Source organism: Stylophora pistillata, chromosome 5 (assembly GCF_964205215.1).
Source record: "Stylophora pistillata chromosome 5, jaStyPist1.2, whole genome shotgun sequence".
In the NCBI taxonomy this organism is placed as follows: domain Eukaryota; kingdom Metazoa; phylum Cnidaria; class Anthozoa; order Scleractinia; family Pocilloporidae; genus Stylophora; species Stylophora pistillata.
In genome coordinates, this window is record NC_142523.1 from 26,049,462 (window position 1) to 26,069,865 (window position 20,404).

The window sequence follows — 20,404 nt, forward strand, 5'->3', positions numbered from 1 at the left end:
TGTAATGTCAAAATGCTCGCCTCGTCGCTACTAAATTGGGCTAGGTTATTATTCTCTGATTCACTGAGTTGCGTTTCCACCTCGTCGATGTGTTGATTACGCAAGGCAATGTAATGAACGTGTTTCGGTTCGTAGTAATAACTCCCTTTCAACAGAGGTGTATATTGAAAATTGCGTAACAGATCGATCGTTTGGTCACCCATGGTGACAGGGGCACAAAAACTGGAATAGAGGTAAAGCGTGCGTGGTGCCATTTCATGTTTATAGGTACTTTCTTTCAGATTCGTGAACGTGTGGGTAAACTCGTCGAGAAAAAACACGATAGAATCTATCGAGATATCTTCACCCCCTTTAAACGCGGATTCCAATAACCGCATCTATAACCATAATGTTGAGAATCGGTACAATCTTCGGCATATTTGGTGTCGCGTTTCCTCGTCACGAGACTAGGGCCGTCTCTAGCGACAATGGTACTCTGGTAATTCGCATACTTCGTGCAATCAAAAAGATCGCACATATCTTTCATTAGGGCAAAATGACAGTGTAATTTAAAATCCAACCGCGACGGAAATGAACTCTCGTCTACCTTCTCAGCAATCACCGTGATCATTCCTTCCTGTTCGTTGAATATCACATCCATTGAAGCTGTTTTTTCCCTGGATTATGTACTAAGGAATAGTCCTGCGTGAGTCTGTTTAAAAATAGCTCGTATTCTCTGTTAAATATGTTTTTTAGAAAATCGTACGCCGTGTTCATGGGTGTATCTGTTGTAGCTCAATTTTATCCTTGGTTTAAATTTTATTTTGCTTTGTTTCAAACTCATTATCACACATTAACATGACCGAGAACGAAGGAAAATAAAATTTGAACCAAGGACAAAATTGAACTACAACATATCCTCTATATCTCCATACGTCACATCTGTCACAATATCTTTGTGGCCTTTTTGTCTTGCACTTCGCGATACGATTTCATCAATAAGGACCTGTCTTTTAATCCTTTCAGATAAGTTAACAATAGCGAATCGTGCGGTAACGAAATGCTAGTATTTAAATGTCCAGTTGATATCACTCAGTAAAAGCTTTTGTACGACGCTTTTACTGTGATCTTTCAAGGGAATGTCGTACCAATAATAGGTGAGATTAAGATTGTCGAGAGTTCTATTGTAGCTCCATCGTGTACCGCGTTTTGTCAAAGAAAGGGTTAGGACCGGGACGAGTGATATTATAATTATCCCCTGGGTTCCCTTGAAAGTCTTTGTATCAGATATGAGTATTACTTGTCCACCCTGCCAACTCACATAGATTTATGGGTAACTCGAAAAAGATGTCGTCGCGGATACGGGAATCTCTTATATGTCCTGGATCTCTCGGTTACAAATGACGTCGAATTGAACCGTTCTATTATTAGGAAAATGACTCCCCCACCCGGCTCCCATACTCAGTATAAATTTTAAATATTCTTCTTGAAAGATTGCTTCCAAGAGATCGTAGGGGGTGTCTAACGTGTACCCTTTGATGTCACCATAGGTGATAGAAAATGTGACTTTGTTAAAAGCGTTTTGCGTATTTACTTGCAAGCGACTCGTGGTGAGAAGAACATCACCGTCTTTTAATCCTTTCAAATATTGCCCCTAAAGGTTCTTGTGCACTGTTTCGTGAGGTAACGAAACAGTGAGCTGATTTTTCCAGGAAATTCTTTATACTTCCATCGGTACTCGATAACGTCAAGTAAAAGTCTTCCATCGTAACCGCACATACACACTCGAATAAAGACACTATCAAATGACACCTTTTCCAATCACTTTATTGCTTTGTATCCTTACAAACCAGCTTTTACTTTAGCTTGCATGATGCGGTGCAGGATTCGTTCGGTCATTGTTTTCCTGCCGGGAAATCTAGCAATACCGGCAATCATTTTACGATCTGCAATGTGCTTATCCGCTAGATTTCTAGATTTACTATAATCGACGTCGTGCTGTTTGGCTAACTTATCGGGACGATTAATACCCGGATCCCCGCGTTTTAATCGCATGGCCAATTTGGTACCAGGCCCCATATACTGATATCCCGGCCAATGAAATTCTATGCCCAGTTTATTAATCCGTTTTTGAAGATCGACTTCTCCTCCCGTCTGTCTTCTACTTCTTCCCCTTCCCTTTGCCCTTCCCTTTCCCCTTCCCTTTGCCCTTCCCTTTGTCCTTCCCTTTGCCCTTGCTTTTGTCTTTGTCTTTCGGCGTACTCGATTTGAATTCGGCATGTTTTACAGCTTTTATTAGATCCCAAACTCTTGGCGCCCACGGATCCAAGACTACTTCGTTCCTACTCTTGTTCACTTTTGTTGAGACTTTATAGGAACTATAGCTCCCCGGCAAGTTACTCTTAGATGCAGATAGAGGGGTAGAAGGTAACAATCGTTTCCCCGGAAGAATGGGTGTCGAAGGTAGGTCTTTGAGTATTTGAAAGGAAAACGGAGAGGTGATTGTTTTTTTTAAGCTGGTTCCCGGTGTACAAAATAATTTCTTGGGTGTGATCACCTCTTTTTTAATCCTCTTTTTCTTTTTCTTCGTAGTTGAAGGTGCGACCAATTCCTATTTTACTACCACAGGATCTTTGGTGGTTTTCACAGAACGAATCAATTCTTTAACCAAACTTGCACAGAATCTAACAAAGTTCCCTGTTCTCCATCACTCACCTCAGGTCCTACGCCAGTGGGTAATTGTCTCAACTCATGGTTAATTGTCGTTCTTTCATTAATAATTGTTTTATCATAGGTTCTTTGAGACCTGCCTACGTGTGCGGATCGTGAAGTAACATCCGAGTTTCTGCTGCGACTCGTGCGGCTTTATCTAAAAGGATACTCTCTAATATTTCCCCCTTATAAAAATCCACAGGTGCCTTGTTTTGAAACCAAATGTTCATTTGAAATTTTTGACCGAAGCTAGTTTTCTATCATTACTTTAGTTCCGCTTTGAAAAACATTTTAAACAGCATGTAATGAATGTAAATCGACACCGTTGTGTTACCTCAGTCGTTGTTGCGTTTTCTCGACTCTCCTCTGAGCGTGCCATCTTTCTACCAGCAGAGATCGTCTTAGAGGTAGTCAACTGTATTTTGATGTTAACCTGAAAACCACCCAGAGTAAAGCAAATAGCTTTTATTGTATTGCTCTCAGTTTTGTGGAGTAGTTGTGTCAAAAGAGACGGGAAATATTACTTTGGATCGATAAATAAATATTTGAAATTTCGCATATATCGAGAATCAGTGAACAAATATTTATTTCAAGTTGAATCGTTCGATTCATCTCATCAGTGAGTACGTGCATCTCTTGCAGCTTTTCGAGAACTGAAGTAGGTTTCTTGTCTTTGTTGAATCAAGAGCTGAAACTCAAGGCTGAAACCATTTGTATGAGCTAACGGCTATGTGACGGCCAAAAACACTCGCACTTGTCCAACGGATACACGCTCTTTAATATAACATGCAATAAAACGAAGCGAAGCGTTTGCTAAAATAAAATTACAAACAGCTACTTACTACAATTATACAGAGAGAAATTGACAAACTAGAAAACGAAATAATGCACAATGGAGACGTTTACAAACTTTGTACGAGATTCCGGCGAAATGCTAACTTGAGACGGCACAAAAGCTAAAAGCGATGGCTGAACACGGTTCAACGATAAAACTGAAGAACTTATACGGATCTACAAACAAAGAGAAACTATTCAAGAAAAGATAACGGAATACCGATGAAAACATTGAGCGTAGAAAACAAACGAACTTAATGAAAGTAAACGAACTTGATGAATATGTGACGGAAAGAAAAAAAAAGAATACGTGGCGGCAACAAGCTAAGAATAGATCACATGATTGAATGCAAGAAGACAACGCAGTTTTTCAAAGAAATGCCAATGAGGGGGGTGGGGGCGTCATAAATACAGTACAGAGCCTCGAAGGGGGATCATGTAAATTTAACGTGACATGACCAAAATTCTTCAGTAATATAAACTCCTCTCGTCAGATGATCGTGATTGTTGACCGCGGGAGTGACAGTGCTCCGCTAGGCTGTCATGGGTTCGGGAACAGTCGGAAGTTGACAGGAAAGACTGTCGCGGGGGGGGGGGGGGGCGTAGTATCTGTGACTGTCAGTGATGTCTGTAATAACAAAGGACAAAATCAAGGCGTATTTCATTGAAAAATTAGAGTATTTATTGTAATTTAACAAACCTGAATAAGTATTTTATAACAATTGAAAAATTGGTTTTGACCAAATTCTCCCCCTAATTTTAGTTTCGCTGAAAACTGAGACAGAACGTCATATTTTATTGGTTGTCCGATGTGTACGTATTTTGGAAATCAAATGAAGAAGTGGAAAATGGGTAAGCTGTTTATCTGTAAAGCAAGGCATTAAAGGAAAAAGGTCAGATGGAGTACTGTTGTTAAGTTCTTAGCTGCTGTTTCCTTAAAATATAATTTATAAATCAATTCAGTTCAACGCGACGTTCTGGCGTACCAAACGAGCTGCACATCTCGATCCTGTTCTGGTCGTTATTACAGTTTGACATCTGTGATAAGAACTGAGAAAGACACATTCATAAATAAAAAGAAAATCTCTAACAGCGAGGTCTGTATAAACATCATTGATTCCGTTCAGAATCAGCAATGAATTGGACCTGTTCAATTGCATACTATCAGCTCCCGTCAAAATAAATTCTTTCCAGCTGCATTCTAATCCGACCTTCAACCGTCACATGTTATACTTTCGAGCCAACCGTAGAATGAGTCTTGAATTGGGTGTCGGAAAAATGGAATTCAAGTAAAACGGAGGGGTGAATAAAAAATGCTTTTTTAGATCAGAAGAAGGAAGGTTAGTAAAGATGAATGCTAAGAAATTTTGCCAATTATTTGGTTGCTCCATCTCAGCAGATGAATTTCGGTTTTGTACGTCTAACTGTAGTTATTGACGATGGATCTGAGCGTGAAAAACTGAAACTATTTTTTTATCTTGTTGTACAACGGACGTTAGACCTCAATACTCATTGCATTTGAACAGTTGAACACTGATTCTCTTTCTCCCATTGCCAGGGAAAATTGACCTCGATAAGGAGATTTAAGTCAAGAACCTTTGCTTGTTTTAATCGGTGAGTTTTTTCAGAGCTGACTTTCTCAGTCTCATTTTCCTTGCGTGAGTTTCGTGACAACTACATTCTTATCAGACCTCTACAAGGTCAAACATCGCATGTTATATTTTCGAACTAAGCCCTGAATGAGTCCTAAATTTGGTGTCACATAAATGGAATTCAAGTAAAGCGAAGGGGTGAATAGAATAACTTTTTTTTCTATCGCTGGAAGGAAGGCAAGAAATGATGTTCAAAAGTTTTAGCCAAATTTCCGGTTGCTCCATCTCAGTATATTTATTTCGGTTTTGTACGCATTTTTAGTTATTGATGATGGATCTGAGCGCGAAAAACTGCAACTTTTTTTTATCTTGTTTTACAGTGGACTCTAATTTTAATTTAATTTTAAAAGCATTGAATGGGCAAAAGACAGTTTTATGATTTACCAAGAAAACGAGCAGTGATTCTAAAGAAGCCCTGCTACACAGCATTTAGGAGGAAAGTCAAACAGAAAGCTTCTCTCGGCTCCTGGGGGGACCGTCGGACGGGGAAACGTTTACAATCGATCTCTAGCCTAATCCCATGTAAGTTCTTGAGTGACCTTTCACTCCCGGTGAGATCAAATTCAAAGACAAATCTCTTGTAAATTTCATCTTGATATCCTCTATGCTTTATTCGTATTTTGAAACACTGTGAGTAGTTATTGAACGTGGAGCGCGACAAATTCATTCTTAGGAGGCGTAGCGCTCCTCCCTTTACGAATCCTCTCTTTTCGCCTGTTGAAAGACACGCACGACTTTGTTATCCATCAGTTTCTCATTGAAATGCCATGTTTTATTTATTAAAAGGCATGTCACGAGACACAACGAAGGACGATAAGAAAACAACCGCCCCGAGCTGTCTCAAGAAAGAGTTTAAAGAATCATTGCACGGTATTGTTTACGATGAAAGTAGAAGTAGAACGTGGGGCAATAGCAACTTAATAATATGTAAGTGATCGTGGGAAAAAAAGTTTAAAAAAAATTTGAAAATTTAAAAACATTTGAATCAGAATCCATGGGTATGTTGGCAAAGATGCACTTCTCGAACACATGATCCACGTTTCCATTTAATTTGCTAGAAAGGCGCGATTAGTATTAAGTACATTCAAACGCTTGCTCCCGAGACGCCGAAAGGTCTGAGACTGTAGAGATAAAAACAGAAAACAAAGCTGCCTTGGTACTTGGAATATCTCCTTTAGGCCAACTTCTGCACAATGAATCGTCAAAATGGGGTCAGACAATGATAAAAGTTGGTAATGTCAACTAACAACATTAAAGACTAATCAGCTCAGTACCACCCATCTAATCAACGCAATGGAGTAGACAGCTCGACTGCTAAAGAGCAGTCAGTCAGTAGCTGTGTATAAAATAATTATATAAAAATTAGTGGGTTAATATTGCTTTGGAAATATGCTACGTTTTGTTGCAAAGCGAGCATAAGCTGGGAAAGAGAAGTACACTAATCAGAACAAGCACGGTGCAACTGGATTTTCTTAATTCTTACCCTTTGATACTAAATGTCATCTTAGTTTATGGTTTCCTTCAAATCTACAATTAGACTTGCTCACATTAATCTTCTTCTCCTTTTGTCTCTTTTGTTCTTTACGACTTTTTCTGCGCGTTTGCCTATGTCTCCCTGAAAATTGTCTAAAACCAACTAATAGTTTTGTAGCAATGGATGGAGTAAGCAAAACAGATTTAGCTTATATAAGTTTATTGAAGCATTTATAGAGTGTTTTACAACAAGTTAATTATTTTTAGTAGGGTCAATATTAATGGTGGCTTGAGAGATATCAACATCTATTCATTTGTCGTCCATAACGGTCACTTTGAGTACTTCAGAGTAACTTTGCTTCGAGACGAAAAAACCAATAGCATTATTCTTCTCTAAATTGCACTTACAAAAATTAGGAAATATTACTTATACTTAGAAAACACTCACAGATTTATTAAGCGTGTCTGACTTAATCAGTTATAAAAATTATCTAAATAGCAATGCCTTTTTTTGTATCTTTTTATCTCTATCAGTCTACAGTCGATAACAGAAAAAGCACTCACGGGTGCAATAAGTGAATAAACGCTAAACTAAGAAGTGTGAAAGTGAAGTAAATAAGTAACTTTTCTTTCAAAGACACTTTCACTTAACCTCCATTTACAAACTATAAAAATGATTATCATTACTAACAAAGCATTACAATTGTAAGATGAACATTACATCATAAAATCAGGAACCACAAAAAGATGAGCCTAAGGTTCTCGAAGTCTAGACCACAAATTACCACTGAGCAATATACGAGTACAACATTGGAGGCTCAGCAATTCTGGTATCGTGCCTCAGTCTTGCACAAGAGGAGTTGCATCGGATGACTCCTCGTCTTCGTCATTTCCGGTTTCGTCTGTATCCACGGCTGTTAGCTGATAACCATTACTCTCTTGCACACCAACCTCTTCATCACAAAAGTCCTCAGCATCACCTTGATCCTCCATATGCCTTCCCATATCGTCTTGTTCATCCTCTGTGTTCACTAGTCGGCAAGTGTTAGGTTCTTCCCCTCTTGCCTCCTTCACAGATTGTACTGCTGCAGCACCCTGATCATCAGCATGAGTTTCAGGTTTGCTTGTTCCACCTTCTTCGACATCTGGAGGACAGGCAGAATCAACATGGCCTTTTTCTTCAATCAGGGAAGGGTATTTGAAAGAATTGATATCTTCTTCCCCGATTACGGGAGAAAATTGTGAAGCATCAGGTTTGTTCACCTCAGTGGCAAGGGGGTGTGCTTCAGAGTTAGGATCGTATTCTACAAGTACAGGAGGGCATACTGTAGCTTCCAAACCTTTCCCCCCACTCATAGAGGCGGATGCGGAATTGTTGGAATCTTCCTTCTCAATCACAAGAGAGCATGTTGAACAGTCAGGATTTTCCTCGTCAGTCACAAGTGGGCATACCAGAGTACCAAGACCATTATCGTCCATCACCAAGGGAGATGGCAAAGAATAGATATCTTTTTCTTCAATCGGAAGAGGGCACTCAGGGTCATCAATATCTTCCTCCTCAAGCCCAAGAGAGTACTCGGAGTCGCCAAAGTCTTCCTCCTCGTTCTCGCTGAGGTATGGTAAAGTCTCACTCTCGTCTAGGTACGCTGAGGCATCAATATCTTTTTCATCATTCTTGAAAGAGTGTGCTACCCCACCCTCTTCTCCTACTTTGATTCCGAGAGGGAAAGCTCGAGTACCATCTTCTATTGCAGCCACAAACGGATGCGCAGTAGCGCCGTGTTCATCCACTTTACTGTTGGGATTTGTTGCAGCTGCTCCTTCGTCCACCACGGTATTTCTGAAGGGGAAAGCCGTTGCGGCGCCGTCTATTGCAACCCCAAAAGGATGCGCTGTAGCACCGTGTTCACACACTTCATGGTCGTGATTTGCTGCAGCTGCCCCTTCGTCTCCTACGCTAATTGCGAGAGGGAAAGCTGTAGCACCATCGTCTATTGCAACCCCAAAAGGATATGCAATAGCACCGTGTTCACCCACCTCACGGTTGGAATTTGCTGCAGCTGCTCCCTGCTCATCCGGTCCTTTATCTTCTCGGTTTGCAACAGCTCCACGATCATCGATAAACTTGTACTTATCGTGATTATACTTGTCCATGTCCACGATATCCAGATATGTCTGTGATAAAAATTGGAAGGTTATTGGGAATTAGGTTCGTCATGAAACGAGGAGCAGTCCAAAACTGAATAATAATGAAGATCAGGCATCGATTGCAAACACAGGAACCGATTTACTTATATGAATTGATAAAGAAATAAAAGCAAGTAAGGTCAACCTCTTTCTTCCAAATTATACCTTAATAACTGTTCCATACTCGCTATTAATTAACAAATAAAGAAGTCTTGACTGTGCTCTGGTCTGATGTAAAGCCGGCTAAAAGAATGGAGGAGAAACGCGAGACGTGGTCGAGTTGTTTTTTTTCTCGCTACTTCTTTATCGTTTGTTTTGTAATGAAGAATCCGTCAAATCCCCAACGCATTACTTACTATTTTCAAAACATATTCTAATTCTCCAATCAAACAGAAGTGATGTCGTTATGTTCTATACTCCCACAAAACATGCTACAAATCAGAATTCTTGCTACAATGGTTCAAATAATCTGATTGGTTGAATAAGACCTCAGCTGCCAAAAATGTCAGACCATCAAAGTTTACAATTTGTAAGAGCTCACCAACTTAAATAGTTCGGCAACTGGAATCTAGAACACTTTTGCCTGAAGTTTTTTATTTTTAATACAGAATCTGAAGTGAAATGCATGATGAAATCAGCCTGAATCGTGGCTCATAAAAACATGCAAGTTTTTTCAAATGCCAATAAGCAAGCAAACTGCCGGAGGCGTATGTTATATGAATGAACGACAGCCGAATTCTTGGGAACTTGAAGATCGCTCGGGATGACAGCGCCGTAACATACGGCTGTTGTGACTGATGTGGCCTTCCACTCAACGCATCGGGATATTAGAGTGAGCCGTTAGTTGTTCACTTTGAGATATCTGAGGCTTCCTTTACTGCAATCAACGGAGTTCAGCAGTCGCTTTCACACCATTTTGATTTTATTTTGTTAACAATGATACTAGTTTGGTTACATTTTCAAGTTTTATTATTCCTTTTTTTATGGTTCTATTATGTTTTTGACCTGGAAAATATACATACTATACGAGTGTTGCCTGTGTTTGAGTTTTATTACCGTATGAGAGCTCGCAATCTGACTCAGCACGAAAACATTCAAGCGGTCCTTTTCGTATTCTCTTTGAGGATTTTTGTCTCCGCTCAAGTTATAATAACGTTAATTACGGCGCTTGGCATGTTTGCAATTCCTTGTTTGCCGGGTTCTTCTGTAGTTACTTGTCGGCTCGTTTGTTCCGAAATATCGCTTTCAATTAACGAAAAATAAAGTAGAGAGAATTCTGAGAATTGGTCGAAGTAGAAATTGGCAGATAGCGGACAGCTTTAGCTCAGCTCCTTGTTTCGTAATCTAGTAGAACACTCTCTTCCAGCCATTGACAGCGCGCATTATATCCGAACTTCATTAGGATATAATATACAGACTTGTACCTCACGAAAACAAACAAATGCTTTTGTAAAGGAAACAGACATTAGGCAAACAGGCAAACACAAGAAAACGAAGAGAAACAAAGAGAAAAATATAAAACGGAAAAAAAACCAGAAAGGACAACACGTTGTCTGAATTAGATGCTCTATGGCAAACCTTTGTTTTAAGATAGGTTTCCATTGTTTTGCAGAGGTTCACAAAATGTGGCCGGGCAGCTATTTGATATTTCCAGCAGCTTAACATCACCGCGTATCTATAGAAAAACAGTGACATTTTCTTACCGTAAGACTTGAGAGGCCACAACTAGGTAAAATTATACTTGAAATGCTAGGTTTACTAAAAAAAATGGCTTGGCTTACCTTGTTACATTGCAGTTCAAATAGTGCTTGGATTAAAAAACCAACTTAATGTGAATTTGACTCACCAAAGTTGAACTGACTGAAGTATGTGATGAGAATCTCATTTTTAACACGTCTTTTTTGTTTTGTTTTGTTTTCTTTCATTTCGTTTTGTTTTGTTTTGGTTTGGTTTCATTTTGTTTTGTTCTCTTTGTTTTGTGACTTTTTATTTATGGGGTAAATTTGTTAGGAAGGGTACTTATTCAATCTGAATAGGTTTTAAGGTTCAAGAAGTATTCATATCATCCTCATAGTCATTATTGCTGTTTTCGTCACCTGATAAAGTTAATACAAGCTACAATAAATACAATTACTATTGCTATCCTATCGCACTGTATTTATGCAACTTTACATTTACTTTCTACAATCCATGTTCAGTATTACATAGAGAAGCCGAACTTACAAACTGTCGTCGATATGTTCAGGCTTTGGCAAACGGTAACCTTGTTGGATTTTTCTCATTGTCGTGGTTTCAGACCATCCTTCGTATGGAATGCCTCCTGTGGACAAATAATAAATTTTCTATTCGCTAAATGAGCACAACTTTTTTGCTGTAATCGCTTCTATTCCAAAAGGCAAGATCGGAATGATTTCACTATTAAAGCGATAGTTATCGAACAATATTCATGTTTTACACAAAATATTAGATAAAAGGAGAAAGGTTTTCAAACGATTTGATAACTACTGTATTCATCGTCGACATTGAGTATTTCCATTTACTTCTCTATCGTGCAATGATTTTGTAACCGGTCATGGTATAGCCTTTCAATTAGTAATCGTGTAAGCGATTTCGGCGAGTCTATTTCCTGAAAGTTAAGTAACAAGTAAGTGAACTTAGTACCGATTGTGAAGATTTCAAACAAGACTATGCCATAAGACCACCTGTGGAAGGAATGGAAGGATGACCATTCATGTCAACTGTGGTAGAGAAATAACCTTGACTCAGGTACTTGAACTATTTCTAAATTTGTCCACTATTTTATAGGCAATTCCCTGTAGATGAAAACTCTATAGTTATTTATTTGACTATTCATTTATCTTTTCGTCTTTTTTTTCGTTTTACTCAGGTTCTAAATATCGCTACAGCTCTATCATCAGTTCCCCGGCTCGACATCTCCTAAGGACACTCTGATCAGAAAAGCAATGAATATTCTAAAATCTTCGATTTATTAAGGGGCCATTGTAAACAGGTTGACATTTATAATACATATAATACCGTATACGGTACGTACACATCACTTTTGGTTGACAGCTGTTCCGCATGGCCGAAAAGAATCTCGGGTGCACTCCATTTGATTGGGATGCATCCCTACAGAAGTATCCAGAACCTATAAGCATGTGTGATCTAAAGGGACTGGAATACAACTTCTGAAATATTTTGCATATAGGATATAACCCCTATTTGAGCTTAGATGTGAGGTTTCGCGATAAATCCGAGAGCAGTACACGTGTTTGTAAAATAGTTCTTTAAATACAAATTACGTACTACTTTTTCTCTACGTCTCCTTTATTTACTTTGCCTTTCGACATGTTGAGTGTGTACTCTTGCTTTAAGAGAACAATGTCACCTCTGATTTTTTTTTTAGATCCTGCGTTCACACCTTAGGTACAGTGTACATTTTATCTGAGTGAAAACTTCGATACACATAAATCGAATCGCGTTCCTATAAGGGAATCACGTTTTGCGATAAAACTGTATAAGAAGTAAGTAAGGTTCGTAAGGACAATTCAAGTTTCAAAATTAAATAGAGGGCGATTCTATTTGACGTCATTATCTGGCATACTCCCATATTTCAATGAATTTTTCACATTTGAATATTTCATACCAACAGCCCAAAAATAAATCTCACGTCTATACCTTGTGTATACATGTAGGGGAAGCTAACCACACATTATGCATTTAGTGACAGTCAAATAACAAATCACTACACAAGTCATTCAAAAAAAATATGAGAATGACCTTCTTGGCATTTCCTGGGCCGTATTTGAAATCTTAATAAGAGAGCCCAAAATCAGTCAACTTGCATACGCGATGCTCATCGAGGAGGAGGTTGCGAGCTGCAAGATCGCGATGAATTATCTGAAATTGAAAAAGAAAAAAAGATGCGATGGGCTAATGACGAAATAAATAAAGAGCAAGAAACTCACTTCAAAGAAGAAAATGGAAAACAAAGGTATTTTTCAAACCCTTTTCGTGTAACTGAGTGATTCCAATGTGCTTGATCTTTTAGTCGTATGATGATCTACTTGCGAAATGCAAACCAAGAGGAGTTTTAATACTTACCCCTCTAGACGCGAGAAAAGTCATACCATGTGCGATCTGTTTAGCAAACAGCACCATGTCATATGTTGTCAAGTTGTCGACCCTTCCGACCCCACGGTGATAGTGGTCGAAAACCCCCCTGGATTTTCTGAGATAACCCAGCAAGTCACCACGCCACAGGTACTCCATGATAAGTATTGGCTGAGCTAAATGAGTTCAAACAAGAATTTGCAAATCATCATAAGAGAAGCAGAGCAGACGTTTCAAAATGTTCTAAATTGTACATGCCTATTTGATCTATATGGTCGTAGTAGTAACAAGTATGATAAATACTGTAAGAGATAGACAACTTTTTTGAGAGACATGTTTCGGCATGCTTATGCCACCTTCAATCAATGAGTAACCGAACGTGAGTAATTATATATAACAGATAAGTAGATGAATAAATATTTACGGTATCATGTAATACAAAAGCGGGTACTAATTACAACGTTACTCCAAACATCAAAGGTGTGAACTAAAACGCTAGAAAAGTGTTATAATGCTGTAATTGTTTGTTAAATTCAGGTTTGATCTTATTTATATAAAAATAAAAAAGCTTCTTTGAGTTTTAAATCAATTGAGTTGTTAGCAGAATCCAGAATACTAAAGCAAGAAAGGGAGCATTTGGTCTTACAAGAAGGAGATGTGTTGAAATGCTTAAAAATATGCGAGTTTTTATCGCTTTCCATGTGCTCCTTTATCCTAGTAGAGAAGTGGCGACTAGTTTCGCCAAAATAACGGGAACTACATCCCGCACAAGAAAATTGGTGAACACTTCTCTAGCGTTTTAGTTCACACCTTTGATGTTTTGTGTCACGTTGTAATTAGTACCCGCTTTTGTATTACATTATACTGCAAATATTTTATTCATCTACTGATCTGTTATATATAATTACTCACGTTCGGTTACTCATTGATTGAAGATGGCATAAGCATGCCGAAGCATGTCTCTCAAAAAACTTGTCTATTTCTGGCAATATTTGATCTATATAGTAGGTTTTATCTTTAATGAACCAAAGTAGAGACAGAGAGGGAAAAGAGAAAGAAGGAACACGCGGACAGAAATATGAAGACAGGCAGACACATACGACAGATAGAGGACTACAGACAGACAGACGGGCGAATGAACGGAAAGTCAGGCAAACGGATGGCAGATAAATAGACAGAGATTCGCCATACTAAATCGAAGCTTTAATCACATTTTACATTTTAGAGCGCTAAATGTCTGGAAAACAAATAAATAACAAAATAAATTTAAAAAAAAAATGGAAGTATTCCCTGAATTAGCCCAGCGTCTTAGCAATACAACTGTTTAAACTGGTGGTTGAATTGTCCCCAGCGATGTTTTTATCCTTACTGTGACTCGGCTGACTCCAATCATAACAATAGCTGATTACCTCCAACTGTAACACAGCCAATAAACTTAACAACGTTCTCATGGCCCATCCTTCCAAAGAGTTTTAATAACTCGATCTCTCTTAGCAGGGCCTTTCTTCCTTGTTCTCCAGAGATTGCTAGGAAACCACAAAATCAAAACAAAATGCAATAATTTATTAATAGAGACAATTTATTTGGTGGTTAACACGCTCATCTGAAGGGGTTGTATATTTGGTGTTAAATAATCAGCACAAGTTACAGTACACAAGGTCTACATATCTAAATCAAAACTCACAAACTCATTTATATTTGCTAAGAAAAAAATCAGTTGGCGTTTCTCTTCATTTGTACGATATTTCATTTGTATGATATTTCCTCAACTAGATTCATCGTCACTTAAATAAAAGGTCTTTACCACTTAAATGCTACGCAATCCTTTTTTCTATTTTAGTTTATTATATAAAGTAACTTCTAATGGGTTTTTTGTTCTCTTGTGGGTTTTGTTTTTGTTTTGTTCTTGTTTTTGATGGTTTTGTTTTTAATGATCTGTTTTGCTTCGTCTTCCGATTTATAATCAGTCCGCAATTTCATTTACGTAATAAGGTGATACACTTTTAAATCAGTTGGTTAAGTTAGGCCATGTAAACCATGTATGGACATATGGTTCGAATTTTTGTCTCCCCAAAACTGCACGCTCTCTTGGCCTCTTTGAGGTCAAATAAAAAAATTTCCGTCAAAAGTCTCTCAGAACGTAACATTGCAAAATATTCGACGTCAGGGGGAATTTTCCTTCGAATACTGAACAACGACCACTACCGCATGAGGAGAGCACGTGATTGGAGGTGAGATGAATATAAAGTGAGAGACTTGATTATATATTGCCAATAGTAGTTTCCACTTTTATGCGCTTCCATAACATAACGTAGAACACAACGCGCGTTCTTATTGTTGAGGATAGTTCAATCAAGCTTTTATAACAAGAGATCTTAAAAATGTATTTACGCAGGTAACACTTGGCAGCAACTGTACGATTTCCACGTCTGCCACGGGACCGACCCAGTAGCGCTCGCCACACAGAGCCAAATGCCCCTCTGCCAATGGGCTCGCGAAAGTTCAGGCGATCAACTGCAATCTCCCATTCATCGGTGTTTGCGTTTAGCTGCCCCATCTCGACTTCATCTTGCTCTTTACTGAACAAATGCAGATGAAAACACAACTTTCATTAAACTACGTTTGTTACCTATCTGTCTTTACATCTCTTAGTCTAGCTCTTTTTTATATAAAAAAAAGGCATCTTTGCGAGGGTCTCTGAGATAATATATATTAAGCGCGTCAAAAAATTCTCGTTTGCCGATGGAAAATTGTTCAAATAGGTGAAATTTGGATACTAGTTTACTGAATGAGCCCGTGCAACATCATCCCAGTACCAGAGATTTGATTTTTTTAAAAAAAAACACGGAATGAACACAGTATGTGGAATCTGAAGATACCCTGTGCCGACTTGGTGTTTTGCATTTGACGTCGTTTGAATACCGTGCCTCTTACGCGCCTGTCTAGTGGTTAGTAAATAAATGACTAGCCGTTTTGCATTTTACGTCGTTTGAATACCGTGCCTGTCACGTGCCTGTCTAATGGTTAGTAAATCAATTAATAACCAACTAAAACCGGGTTGTCTAAAAATAGGGATCGGTCTAAAATCGAGTGAACAAGCAATATTTAAAATGGGTAACAAGAAGAATATTTAAAATGGGTTACAAGAAGGAGTAAGCTAAAATACAACACAATTTTCTCGGCAGTGGCGATTAAGAGACTGTCTGTAAGAGCGGTCCGGTCGATTTTGCTTGAGACACTGATTTCGCTCATTTCTTGTGTGTTGTAAAACATTTGTGTACCTATCCTAGAACCACAATCCGTTTGATCGGATCTCTTTATTTTTCAGAGTCTTACGGACATTAAATTTCACTCGAGCGAGAACTTGTCGAGACACTTTTCAAGACTTTAATTTGAGACAACTTTGGAGAACAATTCACAAACAAATACGAAACTCAGCAAAAAAAAAAAATACCCCAGCCATGTGTATTAACTCTATCTTATCCATCGAGGCGACTTTCGTGAACATCACATTTCAATCAAGGAAACAGGAAGACTTGAATGACACCTTATCGATTTTCTTAAGTCACATACGCGTAAACCGATCACATTCAAGATAAATTTTTGAAAAAGTGAGGCGTTCTTAACTGATCCAACTAACATAGCTAGGAAGTAGATGCCATAGAAAAGGTAACTACAGAAAAAAAACTTTGCGGTCCGACCTTTGCGAAAGCTTTGAGGGACTTGTCAACATGAGGCGTAGCAGATTAGTAAATCGAGCAGCTAGATCTAAAACCGTCAAAAATACGTACGGAAGCAATTTGCATACATTCTTGAGAACAGCAAAAATGCCTTACAACAAACACTCTAAATACTGTGTTCATTCCGTGCAATGGTGCCTAAATAAAAGGTTCTGGTAAGATGCACCTCATCTTACACCGCAGAAGACAAACAAAAAGTCATATGAGTACCCCGGTTAAAAATATATCGACAACTCTATTAATTAATACCAGTTGTAATTTAAAGGAAAAAGTTATGAGAATAAAATTAAATACACTGTACCAAGAAGCATGCCTTCACTGTTTAGACTGAGTCCTGAAGTATTCTAAGCATTTATTCGAATAACTTATGACGATAAGCTCCCCACCCTCACCCTCCCCCTCACCGCGTCGTTCTGTTTTCACTCAGCGGCTGGTCAGCGGTCTTGTTTATGAGGTAAACATGCGATTGCTTTCTGATCGCCGTTCTTGTCGATCAGAAAATCAAAATGCCAACGTGATATTTCCTCGAAGATGAAGCAGTTGTTTTATTTAATTCATACTTCACATTCGAGTCGAGGTTTGGCTGGCACAGGTTATTTCTTACGGTGGACTGACGAGGGGAAATTGGACACTAGATGTAGTGTTTGAATGGGAGATGACAAAACGCGGAGCCCTACTCCATGGAGTACCCTGTGGAGTACCTGGATGGAGTACCCCTAAAAATAATGTTTTAGTCAAATAAAATACTTTATGAACACGTTGAATCGTTTAGATGTACACATCCTGATATATTTTGAGCTTGTCAGCTCTCCGATCGTCGCAGTACGATGTAGTACACGAATTGACCGCCATCTTGAGATTAACATTAATCTGCTGACCACTTCCAGCGGAAAGCTTTAACGTAGCTAGCAACCATGAACGTTATCGTTTGTAGGCCGACTTTCATCTATCTTCATATGATCTTCAAGAGGTCAAAAGGACGGATATCCTTCATTCTGCGTCGGGCTTTACGTCTTTCAGAATACTTGTTTATGTGTGGCGTCTGTAAGATGTGTGGCACTCCATTTAATAACACAAGACCTCATTGGTTTTTTAATTGTGCGAAGCGATGAGGATACAAGCTTACATTTGTAGGTTGAGACTTAAAAAAGGTAGTCTATATCTTTAAACTGAGCTTCTCCTCACCCATCTATTTGTAACGTAATAAAATTGAGGTATGTAAACAAACCAAAAAAAAAAAAAACAGTGACGGGTCGGTAAATAAATGCGACCAGGGCCGTTGATTTGGGAAATGTAGAAAGCTGAAATATTTTACCTCGTGCAGAACTCGAAACAGGGGTTTTTTCATCACATGGAGATTTTTGTCTTCCCGTCAAAGGGCTCATTACACAGCGGTAAAACCAAAATGGAGGAACCAGTAAGACTGATATCCCTAGTCACCTGTCCCCCAAAAAAACTGGATTGTACCGAACTATGACATTCGGAGAGCCGGTAAGCTCAAAATATTTTAAGATATGTACATCTAAACGATTTACCATGTTTATAAAATATTTTATTTCACCAATACATGACTGTTACGGGGTACTCCATTAAGGTACTCCATAGGGTACTCCATGGAGTAGGGCTCCGCGTTTTGTCATCTACCTGTTTGAATTGTTGGAAGAAATGGTCGCATAGGAATGCAGGAATGGTAAGTTTAACGATTAATTTCAAAATTTGCTGCTTGAATTTAAAGTAAAGTTCATCTGACTTGCTTTCGTGTGTATTTATGACGGTTTTAGCTCTACCTGCTCGATTTATGTCAGCAACGTTTCATGTTGACAAGTCCCTCATAATGGCGGCCAGAATTGGAGATTGCCGAAAATCAGGTAAGTTCGCGGAGTTATAAAGTTTTCGTAAAGGTCGGGCCGCAATTTTTTTCTCTGCATTTACCTTTTCTCTGGCATCTAGTTCCTGGCTATGTTAGTTGGATCAGTTAAGAACGCCTCACTTTTTCAAATTTTTACCTTGAATTTGATCAGTTTTCGCGTGTGTGACTTAAGCGAACCGATAAGGTGTCATTCAAGTCTTCTTGTTTACTTGATTGTAATGTGATGTTCTCGAAAATCGCCTTGATGGATAAGATAGAGTTAATATACATGGCTGTGGTATTTGTTTCTTCTTGACTTTCGTAGGTTTTTTTAAATTATTCTCCAAAGTTGTCTCAAATTAAAGTCTTGAAAAGTGTCACGACAGACCTTTGCTCCAGTGAAATTTAATTTCCGTAAAACTCTGAAAAATGAAGAGATCCGATCTAACAGATTGTGTTTTTAGTATAGGCACATTAACGTCTTACAACACACAAGAAATGGGCAAAATCTGTGCCTCAAGCAAAATCGACCGGACCGCTCTTACAGAGACACTCTCTTAACAATTCTATGCACATACTTCTTCAAGAGTTGGAAACCTCGGGTATAACAACATACTTAAAGTAATTATTAAAACAAAGAAAATCTACTATCTTCAACCTGCTGGGAAACTCTTGCAAGGCTACTTTGCAAGGATATGTTGAAAAAGAGGAAACAAACGGCTTCGTCGTGAGCAAGAATGAAATCATTAACTTAGTCAAAGCCTACGACTCGTTTTTAAAAATAACACTTAACTTATCTCAGACAATGACTAAAACTAAAAGGTATAAGATGGCTTGCCATGGTAACTAGCTGGATATAATTTATAACCTTCATAAGGTTTGATCAGCTAATGGGCTTGCAGGGAGTAAAAAGTGACCTTCGATGTCAGCTCTGGAAATGCAGAACGTGACCTGATAAAAATAGCTCCATTTAAATCCTAAACATTGACAAGTAAAAAGTCACAGTTTGCCGTATCAAAACATCTTATTTTCATCGAGTAACCTATGGCACCTCCCTAAAGTTCCTTTTACCTGTCGCACGGCGTTTTCTGAAGTATGCATTGAGAGACAGCAGGAATATAAGAGCAGCCACTGGTCCGCCAATGTAGTACCACTCCAGGGAACTGCTGGAAGGAGCTGCTGGGGCTGCTACATTTCATGTAGGAAGCAATTTTGTTTATTAACAAAGGAAACTAGTATCGTCAATTGTCGGGGTACAAAGTTAGAGGGTTAGAATTATAAATCTATTTGTCTTGGCAGAATGAGAAAAATTGATGATGAAAAGAAGAAAAGAAAGAAGGATAATATTTTGTCCATTGACGGAAGGAGAGAGGGGTGGGTTGACTATTGCGTATTAATCTTTTGTGGCACCATCGTTTTTCCAGGTTACATTTTGTGTTCTCTGGAATAGGAAACCCAGATTGAGTGTCCCTCCTTCTAATGTGGATGGTGGCGCTTTGAAAAGATTTTGATGGCGGATAGCTTTTTGGGGGCAAATACGAGACACCTCCAATGACTATGACATGCACTTGAGAAAGAATAAAAAAACCGAGAGATATCTTAGGGGTTACTCTGATGTCAAAAAAATATGTTCATTCTTTTTTAAAGGTTTTTGTTTATTTATTTATTTTGGTGAGATTGCTATCAGAGTGGTTAAAAATTCCCTGTAAATGTAAATGTAGATTGGAAAATTACCCGAAATACAAAGTACATCACCATAAAAAATAACATAGCCATCTCCACGCATGAGATGCTGCTACTGTTTCTAACTTCGTTTTGATTTGGAGATTTTAGTCTCAAAATGGAAAAAAAAAAACAATGAAAAA

General features: G+C 38.5%; 2 protein-coding genes across 2 annotated transcripts in view; both read right to left on the minus strand.

The window, feature by feature from the left end:
• Positions 1–20,404, minus strand: part of LOC111347475 (hemicentin-1-like) — a 165,603-nt gene that overhangs the window by 136,174 nt on the left and 9,025 nt on the right. The gene's annotated exons all lie outside the window — the stretch shown is intronic.
• On the minus strand, positions 6,854–19,701 carry LOC111346012 (uncharacterized). Its single transcript, XM_088760012.1, is given in 10 exon segments — positions 6,854–8,825; positions 10,416–10,512; positions 11,061–11,157; positions 11,499–11,539; positions 11,890–11,966; positions 12,618–12,737; positions 12,942–13,126; positions 14,360–14,476; positions 15,342–15,529; positions 19,611–19,701. Coding segments are annotated over 9 exon segments (2,235 nt in total). The 5' UTR covers positions 15,508–15,529; positions 19,611–19,701; the 3' UTR covers positions 6,854–7,490.